Consider the following 19,212-nt stretch of genomic DNA (forward strand, 5'->3'; position numbering starts at 1 on the left):
TTGATATGGAAATATTAAAAGTTTACCTTAACCAAGTTTTTAAATGGGCATGATACACTGCTAAATGAATGCAAGAATTTTGGAACTTTCTCACATAACGAACCTGAATACAGGTGTGGAGACTTTAATACCTGTAGTATAAACTGTGATATGGTGATTACCGGTAAGAACGTTTTCCTTCACCATCACATACCATAGACGCAGAGACAAACATTATTGCAAGTCGTGTACAATCTTCATCATAATCAGCGCGCCCACTGCTGGGGAAATTTGAGCTATGTTGTACCATAACTGGGCTTAATGTATGTGCGTAAAGTGTGGTACCAGATCAGCCTGTGCAGTCCACACAGGCTCATCTGGGATGACACTTGATGCACATGCATTAAGCCCTGTTATCCCTGAACAAGGCTCATTTAACCCTTTCCCACTCAGAGGCAAAGTGAAAATGGCTATGTGCAAACAGAAAAAAAACACAGAACAGCCTGCCAGTAACTCGCAGTCTGTTCAGGTTTAATGCTGTTTTCTACTTATCAGTATCTTAGGGTTGGAAATGAAGACTTATAAACTTGAATATATTTAGAAAGGACTTAAAGGACTTCAATCAAATTTGATATTCTAAAGGACTTCAAATGCCTCAAAGTGGTAAAGGGTTCATTTCAGACTACTACAAACGCCACACCCTTGACAGACATTAAAAACGTTTTTAATTAACAAATCAATAAAATTTAAAATACTCATTACTTGCAGGTCCCTTAAGCCCACAACAAAAGTATTAAGATTCTTAAGTCCGATTTTTATTATTCACACACAAAATAATGACGTCACAAAACATTGCTATCTTCAATATTTAAAAATCTATGCTTTTTCAGAAATATACATGTATCTTAATAATAACCTGAATCAAGTTATGCTTTAAATCTCACATGAAATATAAGACAATTTAATTGACAAAACTATTATTTGGTTAATAGTAACAACAATATTTGGTCATTAAAATTAACAACGTTCGGTAATGAAATTCATTTAGAATTATCAGCTTTTCATAACTTTGTTTCCAGAGGTGTTTCTATAATGTGACTGATCTTGAACAATAACTCCAGTAAATATATTGAAATACCTAACATTTAAAAATTCATTTTGCAGAGCATTAAATTGTTGTCCCTTCACTTCATATATCCCACTAAATTTCTGTAGTTTCTTATGTTTTATCTCTGCTGGACTGAAGTTTATTTTTCTGCGAAAAATACCATATCGCAACACAACAGCGATGAACTTATTTATGTCTTCCTTGTAGTACATCCGCAACACCATGCTCTTAGAAATTTTTGCCAAACCAACCAAAAATGTAAGAGTAAAAACAGAGAACACACATATAGTTTCCAGAGGGTCAATTGGTCCACTATTATTAATGGAAACACTCTCTCGTTGGATAGGGTCAATATCAAGGATATTCTGAATTGCATATCCAGCGCCAGCGAGGAAAACTCCGCCTAGAATCCATACACACGGTATTCCTATTGTGTAATAGTTTTGGTTAGTCTTAGAGAATACTAGGACAAAGTCTTTGGAGACTCCGTCTCGTTTGTGCTGTGATTTGAAGGAGCTCTCCAGGCCCGTCTTGAAAGTCACACCTCTAGTCTGTGATGGAACACACCATGGAGAGATCTTCCATACACCTCTAGTCTGTGATGGAACACACCTATGAGAGACCGTCCACGTCTGTCGGTGAACTACTGCAGAGCTTGTGTGCAAATATTTTGTCTACAACAGGAAATTTAATAGAGTAAAATCTAGTAAAATAGGGTTACATTTCTACATTATGTTAAGATAACTCACATCTGCTGGTTAACAAAGTTATTAATGATTATCAAATATAAAGTATTTAAACTAAATAAATAAAAAATTCAACATTTATAAGCCAAGGCAACTACATTATAGTAGGCGTGTGATTACATCTCGTTGTATACAGAAATTATACAACCTATAACAAATGAGCCTTATTCTGGGAAAAGTGGACATAGTGCATAGTGGACATAGTGCATAGTGTACATAGTGCATAGTGAACATAGTGGGCATAGTGCATAGTGGACATAGTGCATAGTGGACACAGAGTCGTCCCAGATAAGTCTGTGCAGTCGATGCAGGCTAATCTGGGACAACGCTTTCCCTGATTTGTTTGTGCATTAAGCCCACTTTTCCCAGAACGTCACTCAAATTATTTACCACATTTGAGAGTAGACAGGTCTGTTGAAGCTTCGCTAGTTGAATCATTCTTTACGACCACACAGGCGTATTCTGGAAGACATTGTTAACACACATAACAGTGATTGCATATGTTGATTTTTAATTTTACCGTAACTTTACAAGTGACACATATTTTATTTAACGCCCATTGTATATGTATGTGAAGTTCATTTTAAAATATGTAACATTTTTACACTCGCCCCCAGAAACCAAGTTTCAAGATTGCTATGTCGAATAATTCCTAACAAATGTATGTGGCAGAATCTGTGCAATGTCTAAATGGTTCATGCCAATTGCGCCTTGATTAGTAATTTTATATGAATTTCGGATTCATCAAATGTCCAAATATCAATAGCAGTGCTCCAGCTATAAGGCCGAAATGGAGGCGTGCAGCACCCTGCTGAAACAAGGACCTGCCCTGCACCTTTTAACCCCAAAAATGCCCTTTTTATCAAATAACAAGGGCTGTTTGTTAAACATGCATGCCCCCCATATGGGCTGTCAGTTGTCGTGGCAGCCATTGTGTGAATACGTTTTTTGTCACTGTGACCTTGACCTTTGTCATAGTGACCTGAAAATCAATAGGGGTCATCTGCGAGTCATGATCTGTGTACCTATGAAGTTTCATGATCCTAGGTGTAAGCGTTCTTGAGTTATCATCCGGAAACCATTTTTCTGGTTTAAGTCACCGTGACCTTGACCTCTGACCCGAAAATCATTAGGGTCATCTGCGAGTCATGATCAATGTACCTATGAAGTTTCATGATCCTAGGCGTAAACGTTCTTGAGTTATCATCCAGAAACCATTTTACTGGTTCAAGTAACGGAGACCTTGACCTAGTGACCTGAAAATCAATAGCGGTCATCTGCGAGTCATGATCAATGTACCTATGAAGTTTCATGATCCTAGGCGTAAGCGTTCTTGAGTAATCATCAGGAAACCATTTTTCTGAGTCGAGTCACTGTGACCTTGACCTTTGACCTAGTGACCTGAAAATCAATAGGGGTCATCTGCAAGTCATGATCAATGTGCCTATGAAGTTTCATGATCCTAGGCGTAAGCGTTCTTGAGTTATCATCCGGAAACCATTTTACTGCTTCTAGTCACCGTGACCTTGACCTTTGACCTAGTGACCTGAAAATCAATAGGGGTCATCTGCGAGTCATGATCAATGTACCTATGAAGTTTCATGATCCTAGGCACAAGCGTTCTTGAGTTATCATCAGGAAACCATTCGGTTGACGGACCGATGGACGGACGGACCGACCAACCGACATGTGCAAAACAATATACCCCCTCTTCTTCGAAGGGGGGCATACAAATTTGAAGTTCCCATATTTCAACTTTATTTTCACTGTGCTTAGTGTTTTATTAATTATAGAAACACTGTTTTTTTTTAAAATACATATAAAATGAAATAAATATACATGTACATATAGAACATGATATATTGAAAATGAATGTGCATGCCAAAGTACCCTTTTCACATATTTTATCAAATCATAACTGGAGCACTGTTACTAGGATCATGCATATCGCATAATATATCCAAATTTTACAGGAAGACAGAATGTAATATGTGCCTCATTATTTTCGCAATGTACACTTTACTATGAAACAAGAGCTGTCTCCATAGGATGACATATGCCCCCAATAAATGCTTTTGATAGAAACTATGAGCATTTTTTTAATCCTAAACACATTTTTTGAAACCTAAACGCAGACTCTAAGTTCAAGGTCAAGGTCAAAATTTGTGTGCGTATGGAAAGGTTTTGTCCATATACATATGCATACCAAATATGAATGTTACATCTGAAGCGACATAGAAGTTATGAGCATTTTTCGAAACATAAACGCAAAGTGTGACGGACAGATGGACAGACAGACTGACCGATGGACAGTTTGATCACTATATGCCCTCCCTCGGGGGCATACAAAATATTGCATACTTGATTATTGCTTGAAATATCAGGTAAATGCTAGTGGTGGGGAATCATCACTCAAAATATTTGTTAATTAATAAAAGACAGAATTAACTAAGTGAAAGAATAACCATCTTTAAAAGAAATATATGAATTGAAGTATTCAGTACAAATGCAATTTGAACCATCCTTATAGTGTGTTTATTCTTTTTGATATAAGTTCAAACAAGAATGTTATAAAAACACATTATCTGTGCTTGTGCTACTAAAATATAGGAATAAAAGATTTTTATCTGAATGACACTTTAAGCAAATGCATTGTCTGCTTGCATGTGCTTAGGTCAGACATTAATATTATTGTTCTTTAACTTCTCCGGCTGCACACCACTTATTATTTTCATTGTTGTTCATCAAATTTGTCAGTTTGTTATTCTTAAACGGTTGAAATGAGGCTAATTTTTGTATGACCAACGTTTGCAGATGATATTTAGCTACAATTTAATATATAGGTTTATAAATTTAAACAATAATGACTTTGTAATTTGGACTTTTGTTGAATTGTGACATTCTGCCTTTTTGACATGTTCAAAGGCTTTACTATGACAATGAGAGGCCATTTGATGATGATGATGAAAGACATGATATCCAAAGTTTACAAAACAAGGTTTATAAGCTATTAATGGGTATACTTTAAATGGCAACTGAATTGAATATTGGAAATAAAAATGTGTACTAGTATGCGTCTTGTATTTGCTGTGTCTGACCTGTTGGAAGCACATTGGCGCATGCGCAGGGAGGAGACACCCTGAGCTAGACAGACTGTTTAACGAACATTCCGTGAATTAAGTTTTTGTGATAATTATTAATAAATCATGGTATATTTTAGCAAGTGTTGAGTTTTACTTGGAAAGTAGAAAGAATACAACATTGGTGATGAGGCAAAAAAGAACTGTGAATGCAGGAATGGGTCTGAGCTGTTTAATGGTTTCTGGGAGGGCCATGCGGATGCCAGACATGCTGTAGCCGGCGTGTATGGACCTTGAAACATTACAAGGGGGAGGAGTGTAGTGAAATAAGGTCACTTCAGCTCTTTAGCGACATGGTTAGAGTGTCTGACTACCACTCTGAACGTCGTGGGTTCAATCCCCGGCTTAAGCTCAGTATTTTCACATTATATTTAAGTGCCCTAAGTTACGCTGTGCGTCAAAACAGGAGGTAACCATAGTTTGGGTGAGGGTCACAAAATGTTGAAAATAGGGAGCACTCCGGGAATCCTGTCAAAAAAGTTTGTGCCAAGGCCTGCCTATTTACTTATTTATTTATTTACTGGTTGTTAACCTATCGAGTGTCCGAATTCATAAATCCGAAACATTTCCGTTTGGACACAACCATTAGCTTTAAGAAACACTCACTGAAAATGTCGTTTTTCATTGTTGCATCAGTAATATTATAACACGCTATCGTTTAACATATACCTTTGCAATAATTAGACTAATAATTTTAAAAAATGCGACACGGACAAAATGTATTTACTGTGATTCACAGTGTGAAGGACTCTTGCCGACCGGATGTACGATTAACAGAACGTACCTTACTCAAAACGGTCTCATAAACCCAACAGGCAACGGTTATGTACCTCTCAACAAATGTAAAAAGGAACATCTCGGCCATGATTATAGAGCTAAAATTGCACCTGTGATCCTTTGACTACATTATGTTCAAGGTCACGATAAAATAATTGATCTATGACGATCTGGCGCTTAAGCACGTGGGTTTGTTATGGCTTCATCTGTATGCACGTGGATATGGTGTAACGTCTAAATGATCGAATGTCCTGTAAAATGATTATTAGCCGGTTGCGCTACTCAATATCCATAGCAGTCATATTGTTATTTGAATTAAAAAACAATCTGTTGTAAGAACCCACCTAGATTGATCAAATTGAAATAAAATCAAGTTTCTTCATTTCCACGTGCAAAAAGATTAAACAAAGGTATGACACTTCACAATTTCGACATGTTAGAACTCGTTCTTGACGTCACGTGAAATAGTTTAAAACCTGGAATAGATAGCATGGTCAAGGCAAATATTCAGACTACTTAGTGTTACCCTAATAATATAACAAACAAGAAAAACACCGCTTGTATAAGGTTTTCTATAATTGCCCCGGAGATCTAGTTTTAGGCCCCATTTGACCCGAATATAAACATGATAAGTCATTGTCAAGATAATCATTTTGTCCAAAATTAAATAATATATAAGTCTAAGTATAACTGTGTCACCCCTCGTATATGCAGCAGCTTGTGTAACCTCTGCAGTTTATCAACATGTTCACGTATTCGCGGAATTTACGTTCGCATCAAAATTTGGAAGGTCATTCCAAGTGTTTTCCAGGCATCACAAACATTATATAAATGCTTGTCGTAAAAAATAATTTTCACTTGAATAAACGTCATTAATGATCCTTAGAGAAACACGCTGCACCCACACAAACCGTCCAGAACAGCTATCAGGCTGCTCCAAACGGGCAAGTACACAACCAGATCGATTTTATACTGGCGCCACGACGGTTCAAGTCCAGCATCATTAAGGTGAACACAAGAATGTTTCCTGGAGCAGACATCGGCAGTGACCATGACTTCGTTTTCACCACCATCAAGATTAAGTTAAAGAGCAAGCGCATCACGAAGAACATTTGCGTTAGATTTGACATTTAGAAATTGAAAGATCCAGTGACAGCAGAGATATTTAAAGCACAGATAGGTGGCAAGTTTGCAGAGCCCTTAACATCTTAGACAATTATATTGATGCCATTACCAACAACATCAAGGTTGTCATACTGTAATCGACCGAAGACGTGTTGGGAGAAAGAAGAAAGAGCAAGTCCTGGGTGACAACCAAAATCATTGACCTATATGACAAAAGAAGTGAGCTGATTAATGATAAGTACACCTGCCTGGACTCTAGGGAAAATTACCAGAAAGCGAACAGGGAGTTAAGGAAGAAGATGAAAGAGACCAATGAGGTATGGATTGAGGAAAAATGTATCATCGTCGACAAACAGATGACCACAGGCAGCAGTAAGAAGGCCTACAGCATCCTCAAGACCCTCACGAAGACCATTCAGCCAGTCTAAAGCCAGTGTGATATCAGACGCTGACAGGAATCTCCTTACCGAGAGTGCCACAGTGCATGTGACCTCTAGCACTTCCCGCTACAGCCAGACTTCATTCTCCTTCGAACGATCCCACACCAAAAGCGGACGATGAAAGTCCGTCCATACTTAAAGTAGAGGGGAAGGAGGCGGTGCGTAGTCTTTAAGCAACCAAATCACCAGGAGTGAACAACGTTCCTTCCGAGCTGAAAAAGAAAGAGGCCCAAGGAGCGGACACAGTCACCGGTTATAACCCTACCTAAAATGGGCAATCTCAAGTTGTGCGAGAATAACCCTTATCAGCCTTATCAGTCATCCAAGCAAAGTCATGTAACGCATCATCCTTAATCGATTGAAAAGTAGGGCTGAGAAACTGCAGGACGAAGAACAGGCTGGATTTATGGCTGGGCGGAGCAAAGTGGAACAGATATTAAACTGCAGAATGTCAGGGATGTATTCTCTCTACTGTCCTGTTCAATCTTTTTCATGAGTAGATACTGCAGGAGACTCTCCATGACTACCACAGCTCTATCTTCATCTATGAAAGAGCAGGAGCATACCAGATTGAGGTCAGCACGGACAAGATAAAGATCATGGTGAACAGCACGACCATCACCAGTGCATACATCACAATTAACGGTGAACAGCTAGGAGTGATCAGCTTCAAGTACTTAGGCGCAACCCTGTCCAAGGATGGTACCAGTATTCCTGATGTCTAAATAAGAAATGCAAAGGTGAACACAGCGATGTCCAGACTGAGCAGGTTGTGGACAAGCAGTTCGTAGTCGCTATCCTCCTCTGCAGCGGCAAAACCTAAACGCTTCATGTCGACACAAAACGCAGGATACACAACATAAATGTCTCTGAAGACAGCTCCGAATCTCCTACACAGAGCACAAGACCAACGAGTACGTCCGGAACATGTCTGCAAAACTTGTAGGTCCACAAGAGCCTCTATTGGCGACCGTCAAACGACGAAAGCTGGCTTGGTTTTGACACGTTACAAGGTTCAACTTTCTGTCTAAGACTGTTCTCCAGGGCACGCTTGAGGGAAGCGGACATAGAGGTCGCCAGAAAATAAGTTGGATGGTCAATGTAAAAGAGTGGACTAACCTTCCGATGGTTGAACCCATGGATGACCCATGGATGAATTACTCTCAACAGTACACAATAAACCGGACTTGAGGATTTCTGTATTGTCGTCCCTCATTTCCTCCCAATAGCCGAACTGATCAAGGGAAATATGATGATGATCATTCGAGAAAATGTCAATTAAAAATTCATTCACTATAGTTTAGTTCTTGAGCTTTAAGATAAAGAGCAGAAACAATAAGTTACCATTTCAAATTTATTGATCTCGAGTTATGTTATCATCTCATGTACAAATAACATGTATATTCCAATAACTATTTTCCTTTTAGAATGTGGTAATATTGTTCATCTGTAAATTCCTTTTCATTTACTTTAAGTGCATGTCCCATTATTTGCAAAATCATGTATTTCGATTCCCCAGCCTTTGTCGGAACAACTTCTTTCACAAGGTGTACATGCTTTGCAGTAAATGGGATGTTCTCCTTAGCAAGACCATTTTTCACCTGTACCATAACAAAGGTTTTTGACTGTATATGACAATACATTCGTACAATGTTACTCTTAATAAACTTTCTGTATACGAAAAATAAAAAAGTAGCAGCACAGGCTACAGCAAATGTATTTAAAACTAAATCTGCTGATGTAATTTTGAAGGGTTCATTTTCATCTGTTGATTCTTCTCCTAGCATAATTTCAGCCATCCATGCTTTGCACACCATTACAGCCACTAAAATTATAACAGCAAGATTGATATGCCAAACATATGCCAAGGCTGCTATTTTTGTGTCATTAACTGCTTTCTTCACATAAGCAAGTTTAAATTCCTTCGGGATATTGTCTGGTTTCCATAGTGAATAACGGCTCCTCACAATGCGAGAAGCCCCGTTGTCATTGCTGCTCAAATGTCGTTTATGGATTGAAATATAATGTGCAAACGAGGCTGTGGAAACATGTTGTCTTGGCAAATTTTGCAGAAGGCCAACCTATGAAAAAGAAAATGATTTTCTCATAAAAACATTTTCACAGAATGCGTTTGAAATGTTAATGCAAATCAATTATATTAAACATTATTTAAACTTTTTTTTACCATCATGTATGATTTGCCAGTTTGTTACACTCCAAATAAATTCATGTTAGCCAATAGTAAATTGCAGAACTTTGGTTGGTTCCAATTGTAAATGTCTTCCATGAAATCTTTTGTCAAAAACACCAAACCAAATGATTAAGACGATCATTTGAAAATTAATAAAGTGCTTTAATTATTGATGGATAGTAACTTTACAATAGCAATGTAGTTTTAATATAACTGAGATAATTAATGTGAAAGAAAAATAAGACCTACAAGACTGCATCAAAACTATATAAAAATGTAGTCCTAATTTGAAGACTTGTAGCAGAGGTCCAGATAGGACGTGTATTTGAGTGAATGCCTTTTACAATTGTGTAAATAAACTAAACATCATTTAGAAATTGTACTTAAGATGAATATAGACATATCAATGTTGAATCTTTTCACATTTTATACTTGTATACATGACTTTTTTTACATATTTAGTTGGACTATCAATTCTTCATGAAAATAACATTCACATTTATATATGCCACAAGTATACACCCAATACAAACAAACAGTTTTAAACCCACTTTTATTAAAGTGAGAACAAATGCTTATCTACAATACCATTTAACAAGAGCACCGCCTTGCGGGTGCAGACCGCTCATCTATTTTCTTTTTAAAGGAGGGAGGGGCGGAGTGAAGAGGGGTGTATAGTGTGGGGGTATGGAATTTATTACATTATCTGCCAAAAATGCGAAAAAAACGCAAAAAAAATACAAAAATTCGGGGTGGGGGGTGGGGGGAGATGATCTTAAAAAAAAAAAAAAATTAAAAAAAAATATAAATTTAGGGGGGGGGGGGATTCGGGTGCGGGGAGGGGGGGTAGGTGGGGATTCTTGGGTGCGATGGTTGGACGATATTTCAAATAATAATATAAATATTTGTGTTTTTTAACGGATTAAAAAAAAAAATTGGGGGGTGGGGTGGGGGGGTATAGTGTGAGGGAGTGGTGGTCATTTGTGAGATGATCTTAAAAAATAAAAATATTAAAAAAAATAAAAAACAAGATGCGTTTGTGAAACACAATGACCCCCTATATGACGTTTGACTTTGAAGGATGACCTTGACCTTGTGAAGGATGACCTTGACCTTTCACCACTCAAAATGTGCAGCTCCATGAGATACACATGCATGCCAAATATCAAGTTGCTATATTCAATATTGAAAAGTATTCATAAAATAAGCGATTTGGGCCACATATATGACCTCTGACCTTGAAGGATGACCTTGACCTTTCACCACTCAAAATGTGCAGCTCTATGAGATGCACATGCATGCCAAACATCAAGTTGCTATCTTCAATATTGCAAAAGTATTTATAAAATAAGCGATTTGGGCCACATATATTTGACCTCTGACCTTGAAGGATGACCTTTCACCAATCAAAATGTGCAGCTCCATGAGATACACATGCATGCCAAATATAAAGTTGCTATCTTCAATATTGCAAAAGTATTCATAAAATGAGCGATTTTGGCCATATATATTTGACCTCTGACCTTGAAGGATGACCTTGACCTTTCACCACTCAAAATGTGCAGCTTCATGAGATACACATGCATGCCAAATATGAAGTTGCTATCTTCAATATAGCAAAAGCTATTGCAAAATGTTAAAGTTGGCGCAAACAGACCAACAGACAGACCAACAGACCAACAGACAGGGCAAACACAATATGTCCCCCACTACTATAGTGGGGGACATAAAAAGGGAGGGGGGCACAGGGGATGGTTTGGGTGGAGTCTATTGTGGTAGGTCAGGTAAGAGTAGTTTTGTCAAAGTATCAATCAAATCTAATCATAAATAAAGAAGTAATGGCAATTTTAGCAAAATTTAATAATTTGACCTTGAGAGTCAAGGTCATTCAAAGGTCAAGGTAAAATTCAACTTGCCAGGTACAGTAACCTCATGATAGCATGAAAGTATTTGAAGTTTGAAAGCAATAGCCTTGATACTTAAGAAGTAAAGTGGATCGAAACACAAAATTTAACCATATATTCAAAGTTACTAAGTCAAAAAAGGGCCATAATCCCGTAAAAATGACAACCAGAGTTATGCAACTTGTCCTTTTACTGTACCCTTATGATAGTTTGCGAGTGTTCCAAGTATGAAAGCAATATCTATGATACTTTAGGGGTAAAATGGAGCAAAACACAAAACTTAACCAAATTTTCAATTTTCTAAGTATAAAAAGGGCACATAATTCTGTCAAAATGCCAGTCAGAGTTACATTACTTTGCCTGCACAGTCCCCTTATGATAGTTAATAAGTGTTGCAAGTATGAAAGCAATAGCTTTGATACTGTAGGAATAAAGTGGACCTAAACACAAAACTTAACCAAATTTTCGATTTTCTAAGTATAAAAATGGCACATAATTCTGTCAAAATGCATGCCAGAGTTATCTAACTTTGCCTGCCCAGTCCCCTCATGATAGTAAGTAAGTGTACCAAGTTTGAATGCCATAGCATTGATAATTTCTGAGAAAAGTGGACCTAAACGCAAAACTTAACCAAAATTTTCAAATTTCTAAGTATAAAAAGGGCACATAATTCTGTCAAAATGCACGCCAGAGTTATCTAACTTTGCCTGACCAGTCTCCTCATGATAGTAAGTAAGTGTACCAAGTTTAAATGCAATAGCATTGATACTTTCTGAGAAAAGTGGACCTAAACGCAAAACTTAACCGGACGCCGACGCCAACGCCAAGGTGATGACAATAGCATAATTTTTTTTCAAAAAATAGATGAGCTAAAAATGAGAAGACAAATACAACATGATAAAATGTTCAAGGAGAACAGTGCCATTCAGTATTAAACCTTATTTGGAAGTAAGTCTAAATTGCATTATTTTATTATTATTAATGTTTTAGTGCTATAAGTAAGGATTTATTAACTGAAGTGTATACACTGTCACAAGAAAGGATAAGTTTCCTCGTAGAATCCCTACCAAGTTAATAACAGGTATCGTAAGCATATAAACTTACATATGTCACCTTATACACATATCTTGCTAAGTGAGATGCAGTCATTTGATGCAGTGTTAGGCAGCTCATCCTTTGTTAATGTGCTCTAGGCAAGTGTACCTGAAAGAAATACAGGTTTAAATGTGTTACACAAAAAGCATAAACAAGGGCTGCTTGTAAAACACGCATGCCCCCCAAACGGGCTTTCAGTTGTAGTGGCAGCTATTGTGTGAATACGTTAGATCACTGTGACCTTGAACTTTGACCTAGTGACCTGAAAGTCAATAGGGGTCATCTGCTAGTCATGACCAATGTCCCTATGAACTTTCCTGATCCCAGGCATAAGAGTTCTTGAGTTATCATCTAGAAGCCATTTTACTGCTTCGAGTCACTATGACCTTGAACTTTGACCTAGTGACCTGAAAATCAAGCGGGGTCATCTGTCAGTCATGACCAATGTTCTTATGAACTTTCCTGATACCAGGCTGAAGCATTCTTAAAGTTCTTGAGTTATCATCGGGAAACCATTTTACTGCTTTGAGTAGGGGTCATCTGCCGGTCCAGGGCTCAACATTAACCGAAAAACCAACTTGCCCTGCCAGGCAAGTACTTAGAAAATCTACTTGCCCTGAGCCTTGAGCCGCTTGTCCAAACATGAAATATCACATTAACTGTAAACCTCATATTTTTTATTAAGATCAAAGTGATACACCATAAAACCTTTTTTGTTTTTGAACATTTAACAAAATGATTACTGCAATTAATGTCTAATGAAAGTCTCAATTACATGCTCTTTGTTCTTTTTTGCACTTGCCCGGACGGACAACTAGATTATAAAATAACTTGCCCGGACCCAACTTTTACTTGCCAGGGGCAATAGGACAACCCTTAATGTTGAGCCCTGCGGTCATGACCAATGTCCCTATGATCTTTTCTGATCCCAGGCCGAAGCGTTCTTGAGTTATCATCCGGAAACCATTTTACTGTTTAGAGTCACTGTAACCTTGACCTTTGACCTAGTGACCTAAAATCAATAGGGGTCATCTTCCAGTCATGATCAATGTACCTATGAACTTTCCTCATCCCAGGCCTAAGCATTCTTGAGTTATCATCCAGAAACCATTTGGTGGACGGATGGACCGACCGACTGACTGATATGTGCAAAACAATATACCCCCTCTTCTTCCAAGGGGGGCATAAATATATACAAGGTTGTAGATAATATATCTATTATAAACAAATACACAATAACACGCTCTACATCAAGTAAATGTAGGATAATGTTTCTGCAACTGAAAGAACTGCAGGCAAAAGCAAGACTTTGGTGAAAAAAAGTTACAAATAACAAAAATTAAACTTCATTATTTATTTAAAAGAGTGTGACGATTATTGCTTCTTGTGGAGGAAACATCTTAACAGCAACAAACCTCCAACTCAAAGAATTTTTAATCTGTTATATGTAATACCTTTGTTATACCCCGCTAAGGTGAACAGATACCACAATAAATATCTGTTAAAATACTAAAATGGTTGCAAATATTTTCCATCATTTTAAATTAATAACACTATTTTGCATGTTGTACGTTCTCTAAATGTTACATGAAGTGCATAAAACGACTTTCATTCTTGAACCGTCGTAGGCTTGGACCGCTCTAATCGACATCAATTTCGAATATTATCCGAAACAGTATATCCGGACAGCAGTTCGAGTTAAAGTCATTTGTAAAAACACGGATTTTAAACAATAAATGCATTTATTTCATTAGGTACAGTTTAATAAACAATTAACTAAAAATAACGTATCGAGTCGATTTACCGGTAACGCAAACATCAATGCAGGGAGAACAACCAACCATTTACACCCATTCGTCCTTAGTGAAAAGTTGTTAAAAATGCATAGATAAATAGGCCCAGGTCATAACGGTTATTCTTCATTTACATTATTGCATAAATCATTATCGCATTTCACACAAAAAATAATAATTATGAATTACCCAGATTTAGTACAACTAACGCAACAATATGAATATGAAATGTTCGCTTAATAAGCGCTTGCATATATGATTTTACATTGCTTTGTAATTGCAGGGACCTATATAAGTTTGCATAGGTCCCTGGTAAATGTTAAAATTGATCAAAATCTACATTTTTTAAGTTTTGAAATGATATAAAATACTAACATAAAATATGGATTTCCTGTTATAGAAATGCAAGAATAGTTAACATTGTGATAATTAGTTGTCATGGAAATACATAATATATTCCAAAGCATATTCGGTTTTAACGTACAATTAATGCAAGGCCCGTTTGGAGGACAGACGCACTGTGACGGTTCAAAAGTCCAAATCAACTTGTTGAAGTATTCAAATGATGTGCTCAGTAAGCGCAAAAACAGTTGCACAAGTCTGCAACACATTGACTACTACTATTACTACTACTAATACTACTACTACTACTACTACTACTACTGCTGCTGCTGCTGACGTAACCTCTACTTCTGCTACTACTATTAACAACAACAAAAACAATAGCAGCACGACATCCACCACCACCACTACGTTGTTTCTGTTATAAAGAGTTGACAATAAATTGTCGCTACAAGTTAAGCACGTACAATCAACATCAACATGAGCGGTTGTATCACATGTAAAAATAAAACAATTACAATAGCATTGTCATCAGATAGAACAATATGAGTATAGCAATTTTAGCATACATACAATAAAACACAATAGGTAATCGCCGGCATATTCTTTCATTTAAGAATCTGTGGCACTTGTCTGAATTTTCAAAACGCCCACTTTGCCTAGTAATGTTGACCGCAATCGTCGTTTTGGTAGTCATATGGTGCCGAGAAGCTCTCGTGTAAACATTCGGAATATTTCTCGTCATAACGATCACTTCAGTTCCAGCCCGAACCGCCCCACATGGTGCTGCCGGCGGTGCAAAAGGAGCCAGTTGTTACCTCTTGGTCCCGAGGGTCGCTAGAAGAAGCTAAATACACGCTGATTACCTTTCTATTTAGCTGTTTTCCGATGCATTGGTTAGTGCTTTAAAGTCTTAGTAAATAGCACAAAGCTGATTGTAAAATGATGTAAAAGTTTGCTCTCTGTAAGCGAGTTTGTTTTATTGTTTATGAGTGAAATCCGATCAGCATTTAAATCCATCTGGAAAATATACTGAAGACTTTTCACGCTAGACTAACGCTACAAATTATTAAGCTTACTGATGATGATGATGATGAGGAGGAGGAGGAGGACGACGATGATGATGAGGAGGATTCGTGATGATGATGATGGTGGTGATGATGATGATGATGATGATGATGATGTTGATGATGATGATGATGATGATGATGATGATGATGATGATGATGATGATGATGATGATGGTTATGATGATGATGATAGTGGTGATGATGGTGAGGAGGAGGAGCAGGAGCAGGATGATGATGATGAAAATGATAATGATGATGATGATGATGATGATGATGGTGATGATGATGATGATGATGATGATGATGATGATGATGATGATGATGATGATGATGATGATGATGATGATGCGGAGGAGGAGGAGCAGGAGCAGGATAACGTGGTAACGTTATACTCAACCCTTCAGAATACCTTCAATGTGTGAAGGAAATAAAATCCAAGACTAATCAAGTCTTCGGAACAACATACCTTTAAGTCGTGTGAACGACATTAATACTCAAAGCGCTGAAGGCAGTGAAGTTGTTCGCTATTGCATAATGTAAGACGCAACTCAATTTTTATCATGATTTTATAGAGATAACTTCTTCAAAATAACAGCAACATGGCCCTGTTATGGCGAACAGCATCGCCTCTGACCAGACTGCGAAAATGCTAAGGTTGGGCTGAAGATACGCTGGCCGAAACGCATAAGACCCATTTTCGCATGACGCGGCTATGCATGTGTGGTCTAAATGTGTCGAAAGAAAACTGTTTGTAAATCAAATATGTACATACGATTAATTTTGGTGGGGGAGAAATACATTCATAATTAGGCATATGAGGACACATATGATGTTCATTCCCTTAGTATATTTTGTATTTACTTACACTAATGTGTGATTTGACAATGATAACACACATTTCATGTGGTGAATATGCGACTAACAAGTGAAAAAAAAAACACAAAAGTTAAACTTTTGTTTTCAATTTAATTATTTTGAAACGTAAATTGCAAACTTGATTTCAAAGTCAGCAATTGCGCCGACTACATTTTTAAAAGATATTTCTTGTTATATTTAGTTGTTTTTTTTTATATTCGGTTTAAGCGATTATAAAGCATTTTTATTGTGGTCTAAAGTATACTTGTAGTAATTGGTGAACTCATGTTCAACGTTTTATAAATTGAGATCTGTGAATATAAACAAACTTAACCTTGTCAGCACCCGTGAATACAAAAGATCGCCGCTATCTGTTGAGAACAAAAGAACGTTTCCCAGACATATCAAATTTAACCCGCTCTACTAGCATGCACTATGAATGAGGTAACGCAACATCCGACTATACTTGTTTATCAGCCAAAGTTATATTTTCCCGCATCTATTAATAGCCTCAGATTATGAATGACATGATTAATGCATTAATACAATATAAAGAAGTGAAACTCCAGCTGCCGGAGCAGTATTGAATTCTTATTATAAACAATTAGTTGGTCCTTTATTTAAAGCAAGTGACCGATTGCCCAAACAGTACAAAACAGCACAAAACAGCACAATACAAAACAACATAAACACATATAAGAATAAAGCTGGGATCACCGCCTTGGAACGGTCAATGCAAAGCATTGGGGGTTTAAACCGGTTTTAGAGCGCTCAACCTTACCTTTGGCCCAGCAATATTCATGATACATTTAAGTGTAAATAAAATTTAACCTCATATATATATCATCAGACATTGTTTAAGTTTAATAAAATACACACAAATGCAACATGGCGTCAAAAATGGCCGCCTAAACCTATTTATGATCATAACTATGCAACTATCCACTCAAATTTGATGAATTTTGTGTCTATACCCAGGCTTCAGGGGGCAAAGAACACATTTATATTATCAGACAAAGTGTAAGTTAATTATGTTACACAGAAGTCCAACATTGTGTCCAAATGGCCGCCAAAACCTATTAATGATTATAAATATGTTATTATCCACTCAAATTTGACGAGTTTGGTGTCTATACATAGGTTTCAGGGGGCAAAGAACACATTAAGATCATCAGGCATTGTTTAAGTTTATTTCATTACACACAAATCCAAGACAGCATCCAAAATGGCCGCTAAAACATATTTATGATCATAAAATATAACTATGTAACTATCCACTCAAATTTGATGAATTTGATGTCTATACCCAGGTTTCAGGGAGCAAAGAATACATTAATATCAGTTTATATCATCAGACAAAATGTCAGCTAATTATGTTTCACAGAAATCCAACACGGCGTCCAAAATGGCCATCAACACAATACGATGGACCACAAGTCCGTCCATAACATTTTTTTTATTCAATATAATACATACAATGTATACATGTATATGATCATACAACATAGTGATTGTACAAAGCAACAAAGTTCAGACGTGTTATACAAGATATGCTAATATATATATATTTTTAGAGAGAAAAGAAAGAAACAACTGAAGAATAGTTATGAAAAATGATGAGTTGTATAAAGTCGGAAGAAAGCATACTGGACTTGTGTGTTTTGTTGTATATTTACAATGATCTTGTAAGATTGAAAAATAGAAATAAAAAAAATAAACAAAACTATTTTAGAAAGATAAACTAACATTTAGAGTGAAATGTATATAAGTGAACAAAATATCATGAGAATTTATTCCGATTTCATTTTTGTTCAAAGATTTGTAATGTGTCATTACTGAAGGCTATTTCTTTTTCAATCTGGATTTTAAGTTTAAGACAAAACAATTAAAATTTGGTACTTGTTTTTTGTACTTCATGTTAAAGATAAAATATTTCATCAATATAAGAATAAAATTCACAATATTATTATAGTCTATTGATTTCAATGAGTTAATTCCGAAACTTACATTTAAGAAAGATAGTTTGACGTTTAGTTGCTGTTGTTCAAGAAAAAATATAAATTGATTCCAAATAGGCTGGATGTGTTTACACTACCAAAAAAGATGTTCTATAGTTTCAATGTTTTCACCGCAGAAGTCACACAGATTTGAGTTAGATAATTTGCATTTAAAGAGATATTTATTTGTAGCTATAATTCTATGGATGTATTTATATTGAAAATTTCTCAGTGTGCTTTCAATAGTTGCTTTATATGGCATGGTAAATATGTGTTTCCAATTAAGTTCATGTTCTCCGAAAAGGACTTGCCATTTATTTTGGATTTTGGAGTTTTCTGTAGGGTTTTTAATTTGTAGTGTGTAAAATATTTTAATTTTTTTGTTTTGTCTTCCAAGTATGTTTTCTACGAATGTTGTTTGAGTACATGGTGTATTATTTGTATTGATTTCAGATTTAATATGTATGGATATACTTTTGATTAGTGTGTAGTACTTCAGAAAATTATTTGAAGGTATTCCGTATATGTAGCATATATCATCAAACAAGTAGAAATCTTTTATTCTGTAGTCATATAATTGGTCGACATATTTAATGCTTCGTTCAAACCAATCTTTATAGAAAAACGTCTTATTGTTTGAAGTTATGTCT

The 19,212-nt window shown here is 36.4% G+C and overlaps 1 protein-coding gene across 3 annotated transcripts; it reads right to left on the bottom strand.

Moving 5' to 3' along the window:
• Positions 1 to 777: 777 nt before the first annotated feature.
• Positions 778 to 14,410, bottom strand: LOC127844426 (uncharacterized). 3 transcript variants are annotated; one of them, XR_008032725.1, is made up of 4 exons: positions 14,310 to 14,410; positions 12,515 to 12,613; positions 2,224 to 2,295; positions 778 to 1,761 (listed from the first exon to the last, which is right to left on the bottom strand). XR_008032725.1 is itself a non-coding variant. In XM_052374638.1 (2 exons), exons 1-2 carry the CDS (start codon positions 2,269 to 2,271, stop codon positions 1,033 to 1,035), a joined length of 777 nt encoding a protein of 258 aa, XP_052230598.1. In that variant the 5' UTR covers positions 2,272 to 2,301; the 3' UTR covers positions 778 to 1,032. The 3 variants fall into 3 exon arrangements, 1 of the variants encoding a protein (XP_052230598.1); XR_008032726.1 differs by lacking the exons at positions 12,515 to 12,613; positions 14,310 to 14,410 and adding an exon at positions 5,643 to 5,705; XM_052374638.1 differs by lacking the exons at positions 12,515 to 12,613; positions 14,310 to 14,410 and having other exon boundaries at positions 2,224 to 2,301.
• Positions 14,411 to 19,212: the final 4,802 nt, after the last annotated feature.

The sequence above is a fragment of the Dreissena polymorpha genome, chromosome 9, assembly GCF_020536995.1.
Source record: "Dreissena polymorpha isolate Duluth1 chromosome 9, UMN_Dpol_1.0, whole genome shotgun sequence".
Taxonomy (NCBI): domain Eukaryota; kingdom Metazoa; phylum Mollusca; class Bivalvia; order Myida; family Dreissenidae; genus Dreissena; species Dreissena polymorpha.

Excerpts from the sequence above, each read along its gene's own strand:
- LOC127844426 (XM_052374638.1), bottom strand. The coding sequence starts at position 2,271 with ATGATTCAACTAGCGAAGCTTCAACAGACCTGTCTACTCTCAAATGTG. Across the intron at positions 1,762-2,223 it reads CCTGTCTACTCTCAAATGTG|ACAAAATATTTGCACACAAG; the intron begins GTAAATAATTTG and ends TTCCTGTTGTAG.